The sequence below is a fragment of the Muntiacus reevesi genome, chromosome 15, assembly GCF_963930625.1.
Source record: "Muntiacus reevesi chromosome 15, mMunRee1.1, whole genome shotgun sequence".
In the NCBI taxonomy this organism is placed as follows: Eukaryota; Metazoa; Chordata; class Mammalia; order Artiodactyla; family Cervidae; genus Muntiacus; species Muntiacus reevesi.
The window spans coordinates 57,589,258-57,611,024 of record NC_089263.1 but is presented as its reverse complement, the minus strand read 5'-3'; the positions used below and the strand labels follow the sequence as shown (position 1 = coordinate 57,611,024).

Genomic DNA, 21,767 nt, shown 5'->3' with positions numbered 1-21,767 from the left:
CTTCAAGTGTTGACCTGGGTTTTCTGTGTACCTTCACCTCTGCGATTTTAAATTCCATTTCCTCCACACCCAGCCCACACCGGGGCAAAAATTCAGACTCAGATAACCAGCTGATTTAAATGAATGCTCAGTGTTCAGTCGCTAAGTTGGGTCCAACTCGTTGGGACCCCATGAACAGTGGCACACCAGCCTTTCACTGTCTCCCAGAGTTTGCTCAAACTCATGTCCATCGAGCAGGTGATGCCATCCAACCAGCTCATCCTCTGTTGTCCCCTTCTCCTCCTGCCCTCAATCTTTCCCAGCATCAGGGTCTTTTCCAAGAGGTCGGCTCTTCACATCAGGTGGCCAGAGCGTTGGAGCTTCAGCTTCAGCACCAGTCTTTCCAACGACTATTCAGGGCTATTTCCTTTACCTCTGGGAAATCTCTCTGGGATTCTAACTTCCATTTCCTTCCCACCTTGCCCACATCAAAGCAAAAACCCATATTCATAAAACTAGCTGGTTTAAACAAACCCTCAGTGTATGCAGACATTCTCCGCCCTGTAAACTACACTGGAGTGGCCTGGGGGCAGGCGAGGAGGAGGTGGAGGGGTAAACCAGAGTTGGGAGGAGGGTGAGGAGTCCTGAAGATAAATAGCTAGTAAGAAGAGCATCTGGAGGGACAGGAAGTGGGGTGTCAGAAGACCAGAGACGCGGAGGATGGCCCAGAGCGGTGCCCCAGGGGAAGGCGGTGGCTGGTCCTCAGGGGGAAAGCCCGTTTATGCCTTTGTCTTCCTTCCCTGGTTTCCCCGTGGCTCAGACAGTAAAGAATCTACCTGCACTGCAGGAGACCCAGGTTCAATCCCTGGGTCAGGAAGATCCCCTGGAGGAGGAAATGGCAACCACTTCATTATTCTTGCCTAGGAAATCCCATGGACAGAGGAGGCTGACTGGCTGCAGTCCATGGGGTTGCAAGAGTCAAACAAGACTTACCGACTAAATAAGAACCACCACCTCATTCCCTAATCCCCCACGCCCCAGTCCAACCTTGGAGGATCAGAAACTGCCACCAGCAAGGCAGAAGGAGTGAGTAAGAGGAAAGAAACCAAAGGTCCTTGATAGGATAGGAGGGGAGGAACTCTCCACTGGATACAAGTCTACACTTGCTTACACTTTGGAATGACCTTTAGCCAACTCTTCTGTACTGTACAGCTGGTATAGAATATGGCTGCAATGCAGGAGACCCTGGTTCAATTCCTGGGTCGGGAAGATCCCCTGGAGAAGGGAAAGGCTACCCACTCCAGTATTCTGGCCTGGAGAATCCAGTCCATGGTGTCGTAAAGGGTCAGACACGACAGAGTGACTTTCACTTTCATAGCCAACCCTAGTATTACCCTTTGATGGAGGATCTCAATTATATGAAAATGAAATAATTGCTTTTCTAACTGCTGCTGATGCTTTCATGCCTGGGTGGCAAGCTCCCTTAAAGACATCTCATTTCAAAACCTCATTTATGATTATTTGGCTGGAATGGCCTTCTTAAAGTATGAATAAACAGAGAAGCCATTTACTTATTATATAAGAGCTGCAGTGAGACCAGTCTGAAATTCCATCCCAGGGTAAGGAAAGAATGAGTACAGAGTTAAAGTTTAAAGGGACACTTTACTGCAATCCATGTGTTCAACAAACTCGTTAAAATTATCATGTGAGTGAGAAAATTTTTCTATTTATTTTTATTTCTTCCTGAATGAGTGACTCATTGGCCCAAGTTTTTCATCTATGTTTTCCTATTCAGGACTTAATGGTTTTCTTATTACTTTGACTGAGCATTTTATTAACTATTAACTCTTTGTCATATTTGGTAGCAAATATTTTTTCCTGATATGTCCTTTGCTGTTTAATTACAGTGTTTGATGCTTTACAAATACTTATGACTACACACAGTTTTTTAAAACTTAGGTAGTTCTTTCCCATCATTTTTTTTTTTAATCTTAAATCAACTCTGAATATTCATTGAAGGGACTGATGCTGAAGCTGAAGCTCCAATACTTTGGCCACCTGATGCAAAGAGCTGATTTACTGGAAAATACTGATGCTGGGAAAGATTGAAGGCAGGAGAAGGGGGCAACAGAGTATGAGACAGTGATAGCATCACCAACTCAATGGACATGAATTTGAAAAAACTCCAGCAGATAGTAGAGGACAGAGAAGCCTAAAGTGCTGCAGTCCACGAGGTTGAAAAGAGTCAAACATAACTTAGCAACTGAACAACAACGCGAAGTAGTTTTTATAGCAAGGGAAAAAACCAGCTGTTACAAGAATATCACAGAATGGTTACCTGCGTTCTGGTCCATGCTTTCCTTGATGCCCTCCAAGAGCTCCTGGGCATCTTCCACATTATCCTCCTCTTCCTCCTCTTCACCTTCTTCTTCTCCTCCTTCCATTACATCCTTAGGTGTAATGATTGCCTCCTACATATCACAAAGATATTCAAATCAGATGATGCCCTGCATTGATTGGCTGCTCATAAATCTTCTGGCCAATGATCCTGGAAAAGGCTGGTACCCAAACAGGGGAGGTACTGAAGGACAGGCATACAAAAGTGGTCAGGATGCTTTTATCTATGAAGACGGATGAGAGTCTTGTGGGGTTTTTTACTCTCTTTTAGAACAGCAATCTATTTCTGTGCTAATGCCAGAACAACTTAAGAATCAATACTCTCTCTACCCACAGACACCACCTAGAAAGCATCGTTGAGTCAGACATGACTTAGTGACTGAACAAGAACATATATCTGAAAAACACAAAAACATTAATTTGAAAAGATGCATGCATCTCAATCATAGCAGCATTATTTATGATTGCCAAGACCAAGCAACCTAAGGTCTATCAACAGATAAATGGATAAAGAAGATGTGATATATATTTATATCACATGGCGGAATACTACTCAGCCATGAAAAATAATGAAAATTTGCCTCTTGCAATAAATGGATGGACTTGGAGAGCATTATTCTAAGTGAAATAAATCAGACAGAGAAGAACGAATACTGTATGATATCACTTATATGTTGAATCTAAAAAATACAGCAAACTAATAAATATAACAAAAAAGAAACAGACTCACAGATACAGAGAACAAACTAGTGGTTACCAATGTGGAGAGGGAAATGGGGAGGGACTGTGTAAGGGTAGAAAATTAAGAGGTACAAACTATTATTTCTAAAATAAGATACAAAGATATACTGCACAACACTGGGAGTATAGCCGATGCTTTATAATAACTGTAAATGGAGTATAATCTTTAAAAATTGTAAATCACTATTGTTCATGTGTAAGTGATACACTATTGTAAATCAACTATACTATACAATTTTAAAATTGTACAACTACACAATTTTAGGAAGAATAACAATACCGCCAGTCAACAGAGAGAAAACAAGATATATTTTGAGCAACAACTAGAGACAGACAAAAGTTTAAGGGCCACCCATGAAAGATGCTTCCATCTTATGAAGGAAAACCCATTGGGATTCTGTATTTTCATAATAGGGGCTAATAACAAACTCCAGGTAAAATAACAAATCTCTTTGAAGGATGCCATGGAAGATCAGTGACTTCTTAGTTATAAGACTAAGAAAAGGGATTTTTAAACTATTGAAATTCCCAATAAAGTTGCTAAAATTGTTACCAGTTTCGCTATGGCTTCAGAGATGACATCCTTCAATTTAATGTGGTGCAGTTTATAGTATTTGGCTAAAACTTCGGCAATGCTGGATTTTCCCACAGCTGGAGGGCCAAGAATGCAAATCTTGATCGGCTAAAAGAGGAGAAAAGGGATCACACAGGGTCTCTGAATGATCTGCTGCTAAGCGGTGCTCTTTATTTCCAGGATCAGCCCTTTGAAGTCTCAGGATTCCGCAGCCTGGTTCACCCCTTCGTTAAGAGCCCAGAGTCACTTTCTCTTGGTGTTTAATGAGCATCTGCTATGTGTCCTGAGCTGGGCATGGGGGACAAGACACAGCAAACTGTTCAGGAGCACCCTAAAAGTGCTTTTAAAAAAAGCCAAGTACTTGAGCATCACACACTACAATTTCACTTTGCAGTGTTACCCTGTAAAGACAGCAAAGAGAGAGAAGAGTTTCTAGTCTACTCTTGGAAGGTGCTTAATTTATTGCCTCCTGAACATTGTTTCTGGATTAAACTTGGTCTTGAATTATCTTTTCCTTTTTAAACCAGTTAATTTATTCTAGTTTTTTAAAAATACACCCATTAAAAAAACAATTTCCTCTGCTGAAAAACTTGCTTGAATGCTAAAGAAGCTCACCACATTCATAACTGGTGAGCAAATGTTTATTTCTAACAGAAATAAAAATACCGGTGACAAATAAGTCATTTCTTTTGAAATGGTCCAAATGGTTGTGCAACTGAAGCTTGGTATTTTGCAAGGCAAATTTTCAAAATTTTAAATTAAAAAAAAAAAAAAAAACCACGCCAAAGAAAAGAAATTTCCATGGGCAGAGTGTCTATGTGCTTAAAGCTTACATAATTTCATACAGGGAGTGGATTATCATGATTACTACTATCATTATTAGTGCTGCTACTACTATTGCTATTACTGTTTGTCAGGCTGTGAGGGGAGTGAGCAGACCCCTGCGGGGGCGCTGGGTAAGGTGTGGTGGACGGGAATGATCGCCACCGCTCGGGGCAGGCTCTCAGGATGCTGGCGATGACCAGGGTGATGGGCGTGGAGCGGGAAGGAGTCAGCAGAGCAACACTGGGGCTGAGCCTTGATGCAGAGCTGGGCTCCGACGTGCACACGATGCCTTCACCAAGACGTGAGGGCCGGTGGTCCCCCAGGCAGGGCCACGTGCCGAGTGTCACCCACACACCAAGAGTGGGTCTGTCTCCTGGGGTAGGTATGCTCACCTTGTGTGCCGCATGCTAACTTGGCGTCTGACTCTCTGTGACTCTACGGACTGGAGCCTGCCAGGCTCCTCTGTCCGTGGGACTTTTTTAGGCAAGAATACTGGAGTGGGTCACCACTTCCTCCTCCAGGGGATCTTCCCAACCCAGGAATCGAGCCCATGTCTCCTGTGTACCCTGCACTGAAGGTGGATTCTTTACCCGCTGAGTCATCAGGGAAGCCACCTCATCAGGGTACAAAACAGGAACTGGTAGCTTACTCATTTATAATGGCAAGCAGGGTTGCCACTGGGCTCAGAACACTCCAAGGGCACGTGTTTGGTATATTGCCCTCACGGCAGACACGTATAGAAAATAGTGTGATGAGCTTTGATCAGAGCGAGGAGAGTCAGATGAATGGCCTGTTGAGTGGCATTAGATCAAGGTAGCTGAATGCCCCTGGCTCTGCACAGGGATGACTTTGCTTTGTTAAAGGAGCAGGTATTGTGGGGGCCCTTGGCTTGATGCTACCAGCATAGGATTGCCTATATTGCCCTCGGGCATGTTTGCTGTTCTATGCTGCCATGCTGAGCAACGCCCCAGGGATGGACAGACTCAGTTTAATTTTTAGGTATGCTTACTACTTCTATCATATTCTGTCAACCACATGGTCTCTTTAAGGTGTCTTGTCCTATCTCCACTCTGACTTGGTGTTGTTCTAACTTGACCCACAGATGATAACACTAGTCTAACCTCTTGAGTTGCTCGGTGCTTCAGGACAGTCTCCAAGGACAGCCATCCTGGGTGTCTCAGATGCTTAAAAGCATCATCGTTTCTTTTGCAAAGTGGTACATCTTTTACTGATTCTCAGCAAGGCATCCTTTGCAGGAGAGTATGGTTTTTAGGCTACAAAGGCAACTCTGTTGGCCTTTGTTCAGTATTTCCGTGCAAAATGGCAATTCAACTATGAGGGCACCTGTTACTCATAGACTGTAATTTTCAAACTGCTTTCTCCTGTCATATTCACTCTCATCTTTGGAAGGCCTCCCTGGGAGAAATCCAAAGATCTGGGCAAGTGTCGCGTTTACCTGACTTCAGAGATGGAGCTGTGGAGGCTCCACAGTTTGGCCATTCAAGCTAAGCTGGCATCTTAGCTAGTTTGAATCCCTGCCCAGCTGTGTGACCTTGAAGAAACTGCTCCATCTCTCTGAACTTTGGTTTCCTCATCTGTATTATGGAGTTAAGAATATCTATGGAAAGTTGTGATTGCTAAAACAATCAGCAGGGACTTCTCTGCTGATTCAGTGGTTAAGATTTCGCCTGCCAATGCAGGAGGCTCAGGTTCGATCCTTGGTTGGGGACCTGAGATCCCACATGCTTTGTGGCCAAAAAACCAAAATGTAAAACAGAAGCAATATTGTAGCAAATTCAGTAAATACTTTAAAGATGACCCACAACAACAACAGAATCTTTTTTTTTTTTAAATAAAATGACCAGCAAATCCCCTGGCCAATCAGAAAAAATCAAAGTAATAATCAGACTTCCCCACCTCCTACCTACCCAGATGGATACCAGGTGAGACATGGACCAGTAAGGTACCTGACATTTTCCCTTAAAGAGACAGCTCTGTGACACTCAGTCTGGGGCTTACTATCATGCTTAGTTGGTGTCAAGCATAATGGTCATGTGTGTCAACTTAAAAATTTTTGATATTCGATTGGCAAGTTTCCATAGAATATAGATGTAGACTGTTAGACCTGGACAACGGATTAGATTTGAAAAAGAACTTGAATTTAGGAATTCAGACATGTGAAAGAAAAGTACTTCCATTGGTGTAATTACACCAAAAGCCTCATGTACGTTGCTTTAATCAGAAGCTTAAACAGGAAGTGGTTATAGTTACCAGTAATCTTCTGCTTTGCTTGTACTCTTTGAGGATGCTGTTGATGTTTTCCACGAATCCTGCTTGGGCGAACCATCGAATGTTAAAATTCTCCTTCACAAAGAGTGCTTCCATCCTCAAGTTGACCAGTAAGTGGTCAATATTCTCTTGCTAAGGGAGAAAAGGACGTCAAAGATTTGTCTCTCTCCTTCCACCATGTGATAGTTATAACAAACCCAAATCGCCAGAGTTATTGAAGAAAAATATGGACACATTCACTAAACATGAATGTCAAAGAAGACAGCTCTAAGTTTTGATACTTTGGCCACCTGATGGGAAGAGCTGACTCACTGGGAAAGACCCTGATGTTGGGAAAGATTGAAGGCAAAAGGAGAAGAGGATGGCAGAGGATGAGATGGTTAGATAGCATCGCTGACTCAGTGGACATGAAGTTGAGCAAACTCTGGAAGACAGTGAAGGACAGAGAAGCCTGGCGTGCTGCAGTCCATGGGGTCACCGAAACTGGACACGACTTAGCAACTGGATGACAGGTTTTGACAGAGCGCCTGCTGGGAGGCCCTGGGACCCCAAATTCTCCCCACACTGGCTCTCCTGTGATGGGCGGTGTCCTGCCTTGTACAGTTACGCAAAGAGTAGGGAGGCTTCCTTGGTGGTCCAGTGGTTAAGGCCCTGTGGTTCTCCTGCAGGAGGCATGGGTTTGGCCATGTAATGTGCCCCCCCCCCCCAAAAAAAGAGATACTAGAATTCTGAGTGAAAGATTTCTTCCTTCTTTCAAAAAAAAAGTTTGTTTTTTTTTTAAATTCTACCTATTTTGTGAGTAGTGCAATCTCATGGTTCAAAATCCAAAAGAATAAAAAGTACAGGGGAAACATATACATCCTACTATACATAAAGTAGATAACCAACAAGGACCTACTGTATCATGCAGAGAGCTTGACTCAATATTTTGTAATAACCTACAGGGGAAAAGAATCTGAAGAAAACAGATATATGTCTATATACTGAATCACTTTGCTATACACCTGAAATGAACACCACAGTGGAAATCAACTATACTCAACACTTAAAAAAAGTAGAGGGGAGAAGTACCCCCTTTGGCCCCAATCACCACCCACCCAGTTCTGCTTCCCAGAAGCAAGCAAAGATACAGTCCTTTTAGAAACATGTCCCAGTGAACGGTTTTGCTAGACTTTATTTATTAAAAAAAAAAAAAAAAGATTATATTCTAAAACAAGCTGGAGGAATGCACTGCATGGCTAAAACTGTACTTTCTTGTTGTGGTGATGAAATCAGAAGTTCAGCCTCCTCTTTGAATTTTACAATGACGCCAAAGAGAACAGCATCCAATGTTTGTATAGCATTTTACACATTAGACAGCTTTCAAATTTATTTTCTGACCATGATCTCTGAAGGATTTTCAGAGGAAAGGAAAAAAAAAAGGAAAAACAAGACCCAACAAAACAGGCTCACAGAAGTGAAGAAGATAGGTTAGAATGTCCACTGTGCCTTAGGAGCTGAAATGAAAGTGCAAGTCAGATCTTCTGACTCCAGATCCCTCAAGAAGCAATACCTTTAGGAAAAGAGTAGGAAAAAAAACAAAAAACAAAAAACTCTCATATACTAACTGTTAAGTCCTTGGTTAGGAAAGCATTTTCCTTGGGTATTTTCTGGATTTTCCCAGGGCCAGTACTTTTACTGATGCACTGTTAGAGAAAAACAGAAGTATTATTTTGGTTGACCTGTAAGATTTTGATACAAAATTTCTCAAATAAATATAAACATAACTGAATACAAAAAAAAATCTGCAAAGCAATGGGGGAGAGCCCTGAGGACATGCACTGTTTATTTGTTCCACACAGAACAAAGGATCATCACTGCAGGCAGATGATGGACACAGAGATGAAAAAGCCCGATCCCTGCCCTCAGGGAGCTCCCAATCTGAAAAGGGAGAGACAGACGGGTACTTAGATGCTGGTGTGTGATGTCTGATGTTAGGTATGTGGAAAAGCGGTGGCGGGGCTGCAGGGGAGGTGGGATGGAGGTAGGGAGGGTGCAGAGGAAGATGTCCAAGGTGAATCTTTATTTACTTATTTTGGCCTCACCTTTCAGCATGCGGTGGGCTTCCCAGGAGGCTCAGTGGTAAAGAACCCACCTGCCAATGCAGGTGACGCAGGAGACGTGGGTTTGATCCCTGGGTCGGGAAGATCCCCTGGAGCAGGAAATGGCAGCCCACTCCAGTGTTCTTCCCTGGAGGACCCCGTGGACAGAGGAGCCTGGAGGGCTGCAGTCCATGGGGTCGCACAGAGCTGGACATGACTAAGCGACTGAGCACACATGCGCTTGGCAGGAAGTACTTCCACCATCAGGGATCGAACCTGCACCTCCTGCGGCGGGAGCTCGAGTCCTAGCCACTGGACCACCACGGAACCCCTGAGCTGAACCGTAAAGATGAGGAGGGGTCAGTTCCCTGGCAGTTCAGGGGTTAGGATTCCACACTCTGATCGCAGAGGGCCCAGCCTCAGTCTCTGGTCGGGGAACTAAGATCCCACATGGTGCTCTGTGTGGGACCCTCCTCCCAAAAAAAGATGAGTAGGGGGTGGCCTGGGGAGGGGCAAGGGAAGGCCGCACTGGCTGAGCCAGCTGGGCCACAAGGTGACCTTTAGCCAGAGCAGCCTGGACAGGAGAGGAGACCTTCAAAGATCCAGAGGTCCTGCATGCTGCCAGTAGGTTTGGAGAACTTGACCACGGTCAGTACTCTGGGGCACAGGTCACAGGCAGATTCTAGCACTCTGGTGTGTGACTTGTATCTGAACAGTGGTCTTTTCTGCTCTTTTCTGTGCAGATACTGGAGAGAGACTATTGTGGTTGTAACTTCCCAGCATACATATACTGCAGATACAAATAGCAAGCTTCGGTTTTGTTGTTGTTATACAGATCCCGTGGACTGTAGCCTGCCAGGCTCCTCTGTCCATGGGATTTCCCAGGCAAGAACACTGGAATGGGTTGCCATTTCCTTCTCCAGGGGCTCTTCCGGATGCAGGGATCGAACCCGAGTCTCCTGCATTGGCAGGCGGATTCTTTACCACTGAGCCACCAGGGAAGCCCAAGCTTGGGTTGAAGGATGTTCTATTTTAGGCCCCACCCCCACTCCGCACCCAGTCGTGTAAGCACCCCTGATTCCGCCTTGAGGGGCTTGGGTAAAAGGATTTAAGAGATGCCATCCAAGCCGGGATGACACGGCTGTACCTTGACAAAGTCTTCCAGGGTGTGAACTGACTCGTCCACAGCCACCAGGTAATGGAGCTTCGGCACGTGGTCTATGATGTTCTGGATCACCCTGTACCCCAGGGAACATCATCCCCAGAGGAAATAAACACAGGAGATGCTCATTTATGTAAACAGGATTCACCGATTGCTACCCCCTTGGGCCAGGGGCTTTGATGATTTAGTGGATTATCTCACTTCATTTTCCAACGAGGTCAAGGTTGGAATGATGGTCCCCAAGCTACAGAGGAGGAAGCTGGTGAAGAGTTAAGTGACATTTCTTGGGCTGAAGAGTTACTGGGAAGGTAGAAGGGCCAGGACTGGAAACCAGATCCATCTGCTGACAAGAGTAGCTGAGCCCTGTCAGGACTTGCGTCGATGAAGTCCGTTCACCCAGTAGCTCATTGAAGTCTCATGACAGAGCTTTGGGGGAGGTCTTTCACAAAGTAAGACATGAATTCACAGAAGCTATGACTCCTTAAGTCACATAGCACGGAGTGGCTTAGATTTCCCACCCTGGATTATTAATGAATGATGGCCAACATTTCTGAGTCCTTAACACCATCAACCCTGTGCTGTGGGCTACCCCAGGTTTTACCCCACTGAATTCTCACAACAATCAAGTAAGCTATTATCATCCCCATCTCACAAATGAGAAAATCAGACCCAGAGAGGTTAAGCAACTTCCCCAAATTCACACAGCTACTGAGAGGCAGAGCAGGAATTTGCATACAGTATGAAAAACAATTCCAGAGAAACATCAGTGAATAGAAGATTGTCACAAGACTGTGGATTCTACCTCTATCATAGCTCTCTTTCTAGTCAAATGGAAATAAAACAAATGCACCTGTCTCAATCTCTGTTTCATATTTGTTTTATATTAATTTCACACAACATTTCCTCTTTTAGCTTCTTCCTTTGTTAAATATTTGACAATCTTCAAGAAATTAGCAGGGGAAAGATTCTACCGAAAGGGCCCCGAGTCCTTGTGTAATGGGAATAATTTAATTAATTTAATAGTGTAAGATGCTTTCTTTAAAGCCTGATAACGTGGTAATGTACAGTTTCTGCAGAAAAGAAGAGTCTGTCTCAGCCTCACCGTGTTCAGTGTTAATGTTGCCTGGAGCAGATTGAGGTTTTGAGCAAAGTCTGAAGCTTAGGGACTCCTTCTTTGAGAACAATAATAAAGATTAAGTTTAGGGCTATGGAAGGGACCCACGCAGGGGAAGGGTCCTGAAGTTTAAGTCTCATTGTTCCCCAGTAAATCTGAAAATCTGCCTGGGATCAGAACTAATTTACGAGTGGAGAGAAAGGGAGGGGTTCTAGAAACCAGAAAGGAGGAATTTCCTAGCAGTGCAGTGGTTAGGGCTCCACGCGTTCACTGCAGGGGACATGGGTTCTATCCCTGGTCAGGGAACTGAGTTCCCACTAGCCACATGGCCAAATTTAAAAGAGAGAGAGAGAGAGAAAGAAAAAGACACCAGAAAGACTCTCAGAGAGGCGCTGCTTCCTCCTGTGGGGTAAGCCAAGGGGATAACAGAATGAAGCTCTTGGAACTCGAAATGCAGAAGTGATGAACTGCAAATAAAGGGAACCCCATCCCTTACCTAGCGTCTAAGTCAGCATGTGCAAAGAAGGGTAAGGGGACCTGGGGATACTCTGTGACTCTGAAAAACACTGGAAGATGTGCAATTCTGCTCCTAGGGTGAACTTGAACTTGAACTTGGTGGGGAACTCTTAGATGACAGACACTATTTCATCAGACACTATTTCAGTAATATTTCATCACTATTTCATCAGACAGACACTATGTCAAAGTGGAGCTGATAAAAGTACCTTCTACTTAGGGTTTTTGTGAAGAAGAAATACAATAATACACGTGAGGATCTTAGCACTTGGTAAGAAACAAACGTGTCAGTCAGTTAATTCCAGAGCAGTCACATGGCTGGGAGAACACTTACCCTGCTAGATCAAGAACGTGAATGGCTGGAATGACATTTGTTCCATCTCCAAACACTGGTAATGCAGGGACTTCACCCAACCAAGCTAGCTAAAATAAAGAAAAGCAAAAGCATTTTCCCCCAGTTCCATATGCCTGACTATTACAGCTCACAAAGACAGCCATAGTCGGAGACATCCAAAAACATCTATCTGATGAAGTAATCACCTTAAGATGTTTTATAAATCAGTTCTGATGAGATTTAATTCATCCAATCCTATTAAGAGAAGTAAAGTGCAACCTCAGGGCTGAAATACTTTTCACTGGCTGCCTTTAGTAGTCATCTGCCTGTTGTCTACAGAGAGAGAACATACTGCAGTATGCACAGTGTCTTTAATTTTCATTTTTATGAGAAAAATTTCAAAGTACCCCCACTGGTTGGGGGTTATCATCATCAGTTTGTAGATGAAATGCTTCGTGGATAGAGTACCTTCCAGGAATTAGACTTCTGATAAGTCCTTTACACTGAATTTGAACCATGATCGTCACAGAGTCCAAATCCTTGTCTTTTCCCTTCATTAAACATTTCAGTAAATAGATAGATAGTCTGGGTACTGTTTAACTATCCTGAGTGAAAGAGGTAGGGGTGGGGGCCGCAGCAGATCGCTGGATATTTTGGACTTGGGAGAAACCATTTAAGGGCTTTAAGCAGGGAAGTGAAATGACTGGATTTGCTTTAGGATCCCCTGGAGAAAGGAACGGCACCCCACCCCAGTACTCTTGCCTGGAGAATCCCATGGACAGAGGAGCCTGGTGGGCTACAGTCCAGGGGGTTGCAAAGAGTCGGACAGGACTGAGTGACCAACACGTCCACTTTCACTTTCTTGTGAAGGGATGACGGGTAGTAAGACTTTCAGTGGAGAGACCTACGCCTTGACAGGTGAGGACGAGAGAGGGTTTCGCCCAGTCGGTGGATGGGAGGTTGGGAGTGTTGGGTTGAAGAAAGGGAGATTCCGGGGAGGTTGTCTCTATGGGGCTTGGGGATCTTGTGATGGAAGAGAAAGAGGGAAGAGTTGGGCTTTGGTTGGTATAGCTGGGTGCAAGGTGGCGCAGTTTTCTGATATGGGACCTGGGGAAGAGCTGCAGATTTGGGAGTAATCATAGATACAGTTTGGATTTGTGAGACATCCAAGTTGAAATGCTGGACCTGCAGAGGGAGAACTAAGGAGAGGGAGTTTCACTGGCACCAGTCATGGGATTGAACAGCCCAACCCCGGGAAAGATTTTCTTTCTAATGAAAAATAAATAAATTAGAAAAATAAATATTTAGAAATTTGCCATCTTAAAAAAAAACCTTATAGAAAAGTCATACCTTAAAAAAAGCATGCAAGATGCCTCCTTCCATTCCATACTGAAGTCCGGCAGCCACTACGTAAGTGGTGAATTTTCTGACCTATTAGATAAAATACAAAAGAAAACCTAAATGTATTATTATAAATCACAGTGAATCAGATTATTTTAGTGATTTTTTTTTTAAATGAGCAGTTTAGTAAATCTCATCACCTCTTTCAAAAACTCCTAACATATTGTGTGTGCCTGGCCTCTTCTTGCTAATCCTTCAGCCAATTAGAGCATGCTCACTGGTGTCTGAAGTACAATTATCACTACAGACACCCCCCACGCTATCACCACTGAGATTTGATCTGGGGAGGTTGGATGTTGGTAAATTGAAGAGACTCGTTAAATGATGATGGAACCCAAGTAGAGATGGGAACACCCCACCACCACCGCCACCAGTATGAGAGAACTGGGGTCTCTGGGTGAACTTTGTGAAAAGTGAAAGCTGTTCAGTCCCATCTGACTCTTTGCGAGTCCATGAAATTTTCCAGGATAGAATACTGGAGTGGGTAGCCATTCCCTTCGCCAGGGGATCTTCCCAACCCAGGGATCGAACCCAGGTCTCCCGCATTGCAGGCAGATTCTTTACCAGCTGAGCCACAAGGGAAGTCCAAGAATACTGGAGTAGGTAGCCTATCCCTTCTCCAGCAGATCTTCCCCACCCAGGAATGCAACCGGGGTCTCTTGCGTTGCAGGCGGATTCTTTACCAACTGAGCAACCAGGGAATTGTGATTCATCTACGTTCCTGTACTTCTGGACCAGTGGATAGTCAAGGCAAGGGCAAGGTGACTGGGTCCCCTGGGTTTTTGGAGGGAACATGATAACAGAAAAGCTCCTAAAGGATTGGCCAGCCTATGAACTTGCCTCAGAATGCTACATTGGTCCTCAGTCCTGTGTTTATGGTATAGCTTGTAACTATGAATGTGAGGGCTGCCAGCATGATGACAGTAGATAAATACTGGACAACCAGCCCCAGGAACGCAGTGATCACATCTGTTCTGTTCATGGCTGTGAGACCAGCTCCTACCCACAGTGCCTGCTACACAGTAGGATCTGAACAGATGTGAGTTATGAGATTCTTTCCAAGGGTCTATCTACTTGATGAAAAACGCTAGGTTAAAGAAGAGTTATTAGGATGAACAAATTGGCCAGATCAACCTTATCTCACTAATTGTTCAGAAAAGAGTGATTAACAAAGCTTGGGATAATTAACAGAGGAATGGATAAAGATGTGGTACATATACACAATGGAATACTACTCAGCCCTAAAAAAGAACTAAATAATGCCATTTGCAGCTAGAGATGATCATACTCGGTGAAGTAAGTCAGAAAGAGAAAGACAAATACCGTATGATATCACTTACACATAGAATCTAAAATATGACACAAACGAACTTATCTATACAACAGAAACAGGCTCACAAACATATAGAATAGACTGGGATTGACGAGGAGGGAAGAGAGAGGGCTGTACTGGGAGTTTGGGGTTGGTAGATATAAACTGTTACATTTAGAATGGGTAACAACAGGTCCTACTGTATAGCACAGGGAACTGTATTCAATATCTTGTGATAAACCATGATGGAAAAATATATAATAAAATGAATGCATGTATGTGTATAACTGAGTCTCTTTACTGTAGAGCAGAGATTGGCATGACATTGTATATCACCACTACTTTAATTAAGAAAAAATTTAAAAAGAAAACTTGGGATAAAAAAAATAGATCTTTAAAACTAAATTTTATTGTCTCATTTACAGCATGGGCCATATGTCATGTTTTTACAATAAAAAAAAAAGATATTCAGATGATGCTGTTTCTCCGTTTTATTTATTTATTTATGGTTACACTGCACAGGCACTCCGGATCGTAGTTCCCTGACCAGGGATTGAACCCATGGCCCCTGAAGTGAAAATGCAGAGTCCTAAACACTGGGCCACCACCAATTCCCTTATTTTTCCATTTTAGATTGTCGTTCACATCCAATAAGAGCTTCCCTCGTAGCTCAGTAGGTAAAGAATCTGCTTGCAGAGCAGGAGACCTGGGTTTGATCTCTGGGTTGGGACGATCCCCTGGAGAAGAAATGGCAACCCACTCCAGTATCCTTGCCTGGCAAACCCCATGGACAGAGGACCCCGGTGGGCTGCAGTCTACGGGGTCGCAAAGAGTCGGGCATGACTGAGTGACTCACACTCACACCCATTATTTTTGCATGTGTGATCATGCCTTCTCAACCAGTGATTTAGACATAAGTGATCAAGAAACCATGCTGACTGGAGTGTAATGGTACCTCATTGAGGTTTTGATTTGCATTTCTCTGATAATGAGTGATGTTGAGCATCTTTTCATGTGTTTGTTAGCCATCTGTATGTCTTCTTTGGAGAAATGTCTGTTTAGTTCTTTGGCCCATTTTTTGATTGGGTCATTTATTTCTCTGGAGTTGAGCTTCAGGAGTTGCTCGTATATTTTTGAGATTAATCCTTTGTCTGTTGCTTCATTTGCTATTATTTTCTCCCAATCTGAGGGCTGTCTTTTCACCTTGCTTATAGTTTCCTTTGTTGTGCAAAAGCTTTTAAGTTTCATTAGGTCCCATTTGTTTATTTTTGCTTCTATTTCCAATACCATTACACTCCAGTCAGGATGGCTGCTATCCAAAAGTCTACAAGCAATAAATGCTGGAGAGGGTGTGGAGAAAAGGGAACCCTCTTACACTGTTGGTGGGAATGCAAACTAGTACAGCCACTATGGAAAACAGTGTGGAGATTTCTCAAAAACCTGGAAATAGAACTGCCATATGACCCAGCAATACCACTTCTGGGCATACACACCGAGGAAACCAGATCTGAAAGAGACACGTGCACCCCAATGTTCATCGCAGCACTGTTTATAATAGCCAGGACATGGAAGCAACCTAGATGCCCATCAGCAGATGAATGGATAAGGAAGCTGTGATACATATACACCATGGAATGTTACTCAGCCGTTAAAAAGAATTCATTTGAATCAGTTCTAATGAGATGGATGAAACTGGAGCCCATTATACAGAGTGAAGTAAGCCAGAAAGATAAAGAACATTACAGTATACTAACACATATATATGGAATTTAGAAAGATGGTAACGATAACCCTATATGCAAAACAGAAAAAGAGACACAGAAGTACAGAACAGACTTTTGAACTCTGTGGGAGAAGGTGAGGGTGGGATGTTTCGAAAGAACAGCATGTATATTATCTATGGTGAAACAGATCACCAGCCCAGGTGAGATGCATGAGACAAGTGCTCGGGCCTGGTGCACTGGGAGGACCCAGAGGAGTCGGGTGGAGAGGGAGGTGGGAGGGGGGATCGGGATGGGGAATACGTGTAACTCCATGGCTGATTCATGTCAATGTATGACAAAACCCACTACAATGTTGTGAAATGGTTGGCCTCCAACTAATAAAAATAAATGGAAAAAAAAGAAATCATGGATTTATATTGGGACAGGTTTAATATAATATCGATATAGGGTTTGAAGCTGGAAGAAATTTAGATTGTCTAGCATAAACCCTTTTATATTATTTAACTCCAAAAGTTGAATGACTTGGCTAAGATCATAAGTTAATGGACAGAAAATGGATTAGAATCCCTAATCTCATTTTTTTTTTTCTTCAAATATTTCATATTCACAGTGTTTGTATTGCCAAAGTAAAAAAGAAAAAAATTTACTAGTAGCACAGTTTTGGGAACGGAGTTCCTGCTGTAATATCTTCTGCGACCACTAGGTGTCGTCTTAGAACTATAATTACCTATCGCTACTGAAGGTCTCGTGACTGGGAAAATAGGAATGGGTGGAAACTTAGAGGTTTGGGGGTTCTATATAAATGCCACGTACGTTAAATGAGGCTAATGATAATATCACTTAATTCACAAAATTGTGAGGATTACCTATGAGGTATATGAGGATTACATGAGGTACTGTAAGTAATACATCTGGCATAGTACCTGGTACATGGTAAGCAAGTTGTCAATTTTTAGCTTGCTACTACTTATTCATCACCAAGGTATCCCTGTCATATATTTTGATAAATATGGAGAAATTTAAAAATTTTACAATGTATGGATTTCAACATGATAAATTTTCTGCAAGTGAAGGCTAATAAGCTATTATCTTTGTTTACGTGAATTCCAGAGGTATGTCAACGATCAGTGACATAGATGTGTCAAGATCAACTCTATTGGATGGTGGAGTTTTGGAGTCAGGAAAAAAATAACAGAACCCACAGGCTTTGGTGTCTGATGGATCCAGGTTTGAATCACAGCTCCCTAGCACTTGACACCTCTTTCCCACAATGTCTGCAATTTGTGAAATGAGAATAATAGGTACACAGGGCTTTCCCTGTGTGGCTAAAACTCTACGCTTCTAATGCAGGGGGCGCGGCTGGTGAAGTCGTGTCTGACTCTTTTGTGACCCCATGGACTGTAGCCCATCAGGCTCCTCTGTCCATGGGATTTCCCAGGCAAGAATACGGGAGTAGGCTGTTATTTCCTTCTTCAGAGGATCTTCCCGACCCAGGGACAGAAACCACGTCCCCTGCATTGGCAGGCAGATTCTTTACCGTTGACCCTGGGAAGCCCCAAAGTGGGAAAGAGGAAGAGGAAACTGCATTTTCCCTTTTCCCAGACTCCATCTCATTTATTTCTTACAGCTACTCTGAAAAGTGCATATAAACTTCATCTTGGAGGGAATTCCCTGAAAATCCAGAGATTAGGATTTGGTACTTTCACTGCCAAGGGACAGGGTTCAATCTCTAATTGGGGAACGAAGACCTTGCAAGCACGCACACATACATTCCCTCTCTTGAGTTATTTGCCTCTTCTGGACCAACGAACCCTTTGGATCTTCACTGGGCTCTGCTGGGGACCCCATACAAGGCTTCCATCTTAGGGGACTGGACCAGAACTTGGTCCAGGGCACTGCCTCTCTGAGGGAGCCTGAAGCTTGGAGGTCTGTGAGTGAAGGACGTGGGACCTAAATGCAGAGATAGGGAGCCAGCTAAGATGATGTATGAGGAGCAAGTGGAATGGTCCTGACCAGGCGCATTGCAAGCTTCCTCCAAAAGAGCTTTTCCTACTCAAAAGGTTCTACTACTTGAGACTTACGTTTTTCCCAAATTTGAGAACCATTTTTTCAGCATTTATGTGGTCCAGAAAATTAGGATGTTGCTTTCTTCTTCGATAATCCTCTTCAGTAAATGGGACCTCAGAGTCATCCTACGAGAGAAAAAAGGCCAGAGTCCATGCGTTAGCATGATGGAAACCTCTAAGCCCCAAGATGTTAGGGAAATCTGTACCATGGATTTCAGTTTATCCCTTTGATTCTCCAGGAAGAATTGATGAACTGTCCCTCCGAAGGACTGTGTAGGAGCGTGAATTGTGGAGAGACCAAGTGATGAACTGCTCACTGGACTGTCAGGAAATATTTTTCATTCCTGATTCTTAGGACAGACTGATATCCTATCTGATGAAGCCAGTTTATGAAGCCTAAGACAGAAACTTGCATAGGGTATGTTATTAACATGGAATTGACTTGAGGGAAAGAGGCAGTGTGGAAAAGAAGAAAAAAACTTTCCTTTAAGCTCAAAGTATTCTAAAAACTACTGCTTATTTCTACAGTGACTTAACTTTCTTGAAAATGTTTCAGCTAGTCAAATTCTATCCTTTTTTTTTTTCCTGACCACATCTCGAAGCTTGAGAGATTTCAGTTCCCCAATCAGAGATCAAACCCAGGCCCCTGGTAGTGAGAGTGCTGAGTCCAACCAATGAACCACCAAAGTGAAGTGAAGTCGCTCAGTCGTGTCTGACTCTTTGTGACGCCATGGACTGTAGCCCACCAGGCTCCTCTGTCCATGGGTTTCTCCAGGCAAGAATACTGGAGTGGGTTACCATTTCCTTCTCCAGGGGATCTTCCCAACCCAGGGATCGAACCCGGATCTCCCGCATTGGAGGCAGACGCTTTAACCTCTGAGCCACCAGAAGGACTTCCCCAAATTCTATCATTTACACTTCATCTAAACAAAATTTTAAAATTTAAACGTCTTCTTTTACTATAGAGACGTGATTCCATAAAGACATTTAAAAAACTCATTTGTTAATAGTCTTTGAAATGTGTGTACTTTCATTTATTCTTTTAATTTTACTTATTTATTTATTTTTGGCTGGGCTGGGTCTGCTATGCTTCGTGGACTTTTCCCTAGTTGCAGCGAGCGGGGGCTACTCCCTGGCTTGGGTACACGGGCTTCCCATTGCCGCGGCTTCTCTCGTTGAGGAACACAGACTCTAGTGCATATGGGCTCAGTCATTGTGATACACAGGCTTAGTTGCTCCTCATCATGGGGAATCTTCCTGAACCAGGGATCAGACTCGCGTCTCCTGCATTGGCAGGCAGACTCACACCCACTGAACCACCAGGGAAGTCCCCTGCGGTTGCATTTTTTAAAATCTAAATTGTGAGGCTTTCTTTTTTCTTCATCTTCTTCTTCTTCTTTTCCACACTGCCTCTTTCCCTCAAGTCAATCCCATGTTAATAAGAACACACCCTGTTGCGAGTTTCTGTCTTAGGCTTTACAAACTGGCTTCATCAGATAGGATATCAGTTTGTCCTAAGAATCAGGAATGGAAACTATTTCTCGACAGTCCACTGTCTCTCCACGACTCACGCTCCTACAGAGTCCCTCGGAGGGACAGTTCAACAAAAACTTCCTGTAGAACAAACAGAGAAACTGAAACCCATGGTACAGATTTCTCCCCAATCCATGCAGATTTAGAGGTCCTACTTGGAGTAGGATTTCTGATTTTTTTTTTTTTTGTCCGAGCTGCACAGCATATGGGATCTTAGTTCCCTGATCGGGGATTGAACCAGTGCCCCGTGCCATGGAAGCACAGAGTCTTAACCACTGGACCTCCAGGAAAATCCCAGGATTTCAAAAAATACAGTCTAATCAGAAGCCTTCCAATCACACCACATTGCTCTAAGATAAATAACCAGTCCAAAGCATCCGAGTCCGGGGTTTACCCAAAATTAATCAGAGAGGCAGAAGTCCTTTGCCTCATCTCAAGGATGAGACCCCTGAGGCAGAACAATTGATGGCAGGTTTGAGAAATGGGAAGAAGGGCTGAAATGACTGGAGCCAAGCTGGGGATTGGGAGAGCAGGAGGTAGGCAGTGCCAGGCGGCCAGGGCTTGTGGACCAGGGTGGGGGAGTTCAGATTCATTCTGAAGGCATGAGAAGGCATGGGAGGATTTTCAGCATTTTAAGCAGGACGATAACATCACCAACTTAATGGACATGAACTTGAGCAAACTCCAGGAGATAGTAGACAGGGAAGCCTGGCATGCTGCAGTCCATGGGGTTGCAAAGACATGACTTAGTGACTGAAAAACAACGACAATAGCATGATCTGAATCATATTTGAACAAGATCACTTAGGCTGTTTGTTGGAGACTGCATTGGAAGGATGTGACGGCAGCTGCCAGTTCCGAGGCCATCCTGGTAGCTCGCAGATACAAAGAGAACACGATGGATTTAGGAGACATCTTGGATGCGGAATTAACAGAATTGACTGATGAAGTGACTGATGGACAGAAGGGACAGAAGGTGAGCAACGGACATGGTGGTGACGCTACTGGGAGAAAGACTGAGAAAGAATGAGTTTTGGGGGGAAGATCCAGTTAGTCCCAATTCTGTGTCCACAGTAGATACTCAATGAATACACGTTATCTAATTAGCTGACCTATTAAATATATCCAGTCATTCATATGTAGGATTGCCAGATAAAATAGAGGACACCCAGCTAAATTTGAATGCCAGATAAACAAATACATATTTTTCCAAGTATGAGTATGTCTTTGCGCATGAGATACACTTACGAGACACGTTATTTGCAGTTTATCTGAAATTCAAATTTATCTGGGTGTCCTGCATTTTTGTTAGCTACATCTGGCAATCCTCCTCACAGCGGATCTATAATCAGCTTTGCCTTCAGGATGGACTGAGACCCGGCGTCTCTCTGGTCCTGATGACTATGACACGGTGGCCAGCCTGCCTAACTGACCTTCCTGCTCGCTGCGACTGGCTGCCCAATGCCCTCGGCTGGGCCTTGTGACACAAACAGTTACATTCCACGTGACCTGGTTCTCCGGTCACAGGTCTGGACAGCCAGTCAGTGTCTCCTCTGCATTCTGAGACAGACTGGGCCACCCTCTCTGGTCCATACGGGCACTTGGGCCCAGAAGGTCTAGCCAATCCTGGGCTGCAGGCTTCGGGCTGTCATCTCCAGTTTCTGGTTGGGACTGAGATCTGGTTTGTACATTTCAAAATGTCGCTACCGATCGCGGGGC

At 43.8% G+C, this 21,767-nt stretch overlaps 1 protein-coding gene across 5 annotated transcripts in view; it reads right to left on the bottom strand.

Annotated features, from left to right (window-relative positions):
• The window catches only part of AK7 (adenylate kinase 7), a 63,353-nt gene that overhangs the window by 15,821 nt on the left and 25,765 nt on the right, over window positions 1-21,767 (bottom strand). For 4 of the 5 annotated variants that reach the window (XM_065906311.1, XM_065906313.1, XM_065906315.1 and 1 more), the window contains exons 5-12: window positions 18,531-18,641; window positions 13,363-13,443; window positions 12,013-12,101; window positions 10,034-10,124; window positions 8,413-8,490; window positions 6,788-6,937; window positions 3,671-3,799; window positions 2,318-2,450 (exon numbers count right to left, since the gene is read on the bottom strand). In XM_065906311.1, coding sequence (XP_065762383.1) covers window positions 2,318-2,450; window positions 3,671-3,799; window positions 6,788-6,937; window positions 8,413-8,490; window positions 10,034-10,124; window positions 12,013-12,101; window positions 13,363-13,443; window positions 18,531-18,641 — 862 coding nt within the window. The remainder of the gene's footprint in view (window positions 1-2,317; window positions 2,451-3,670; window positions 3,800-6,787; window positions 6,938-8,412; window positions 8,491-10,033; window positions 10,125-12,012; window positions 12,102-13,362; window positions 13,444-18,530; window positions 18,642-21,767) is intronic. The other variant, XM_065906314.1, reaches the window with a different exon arrangement.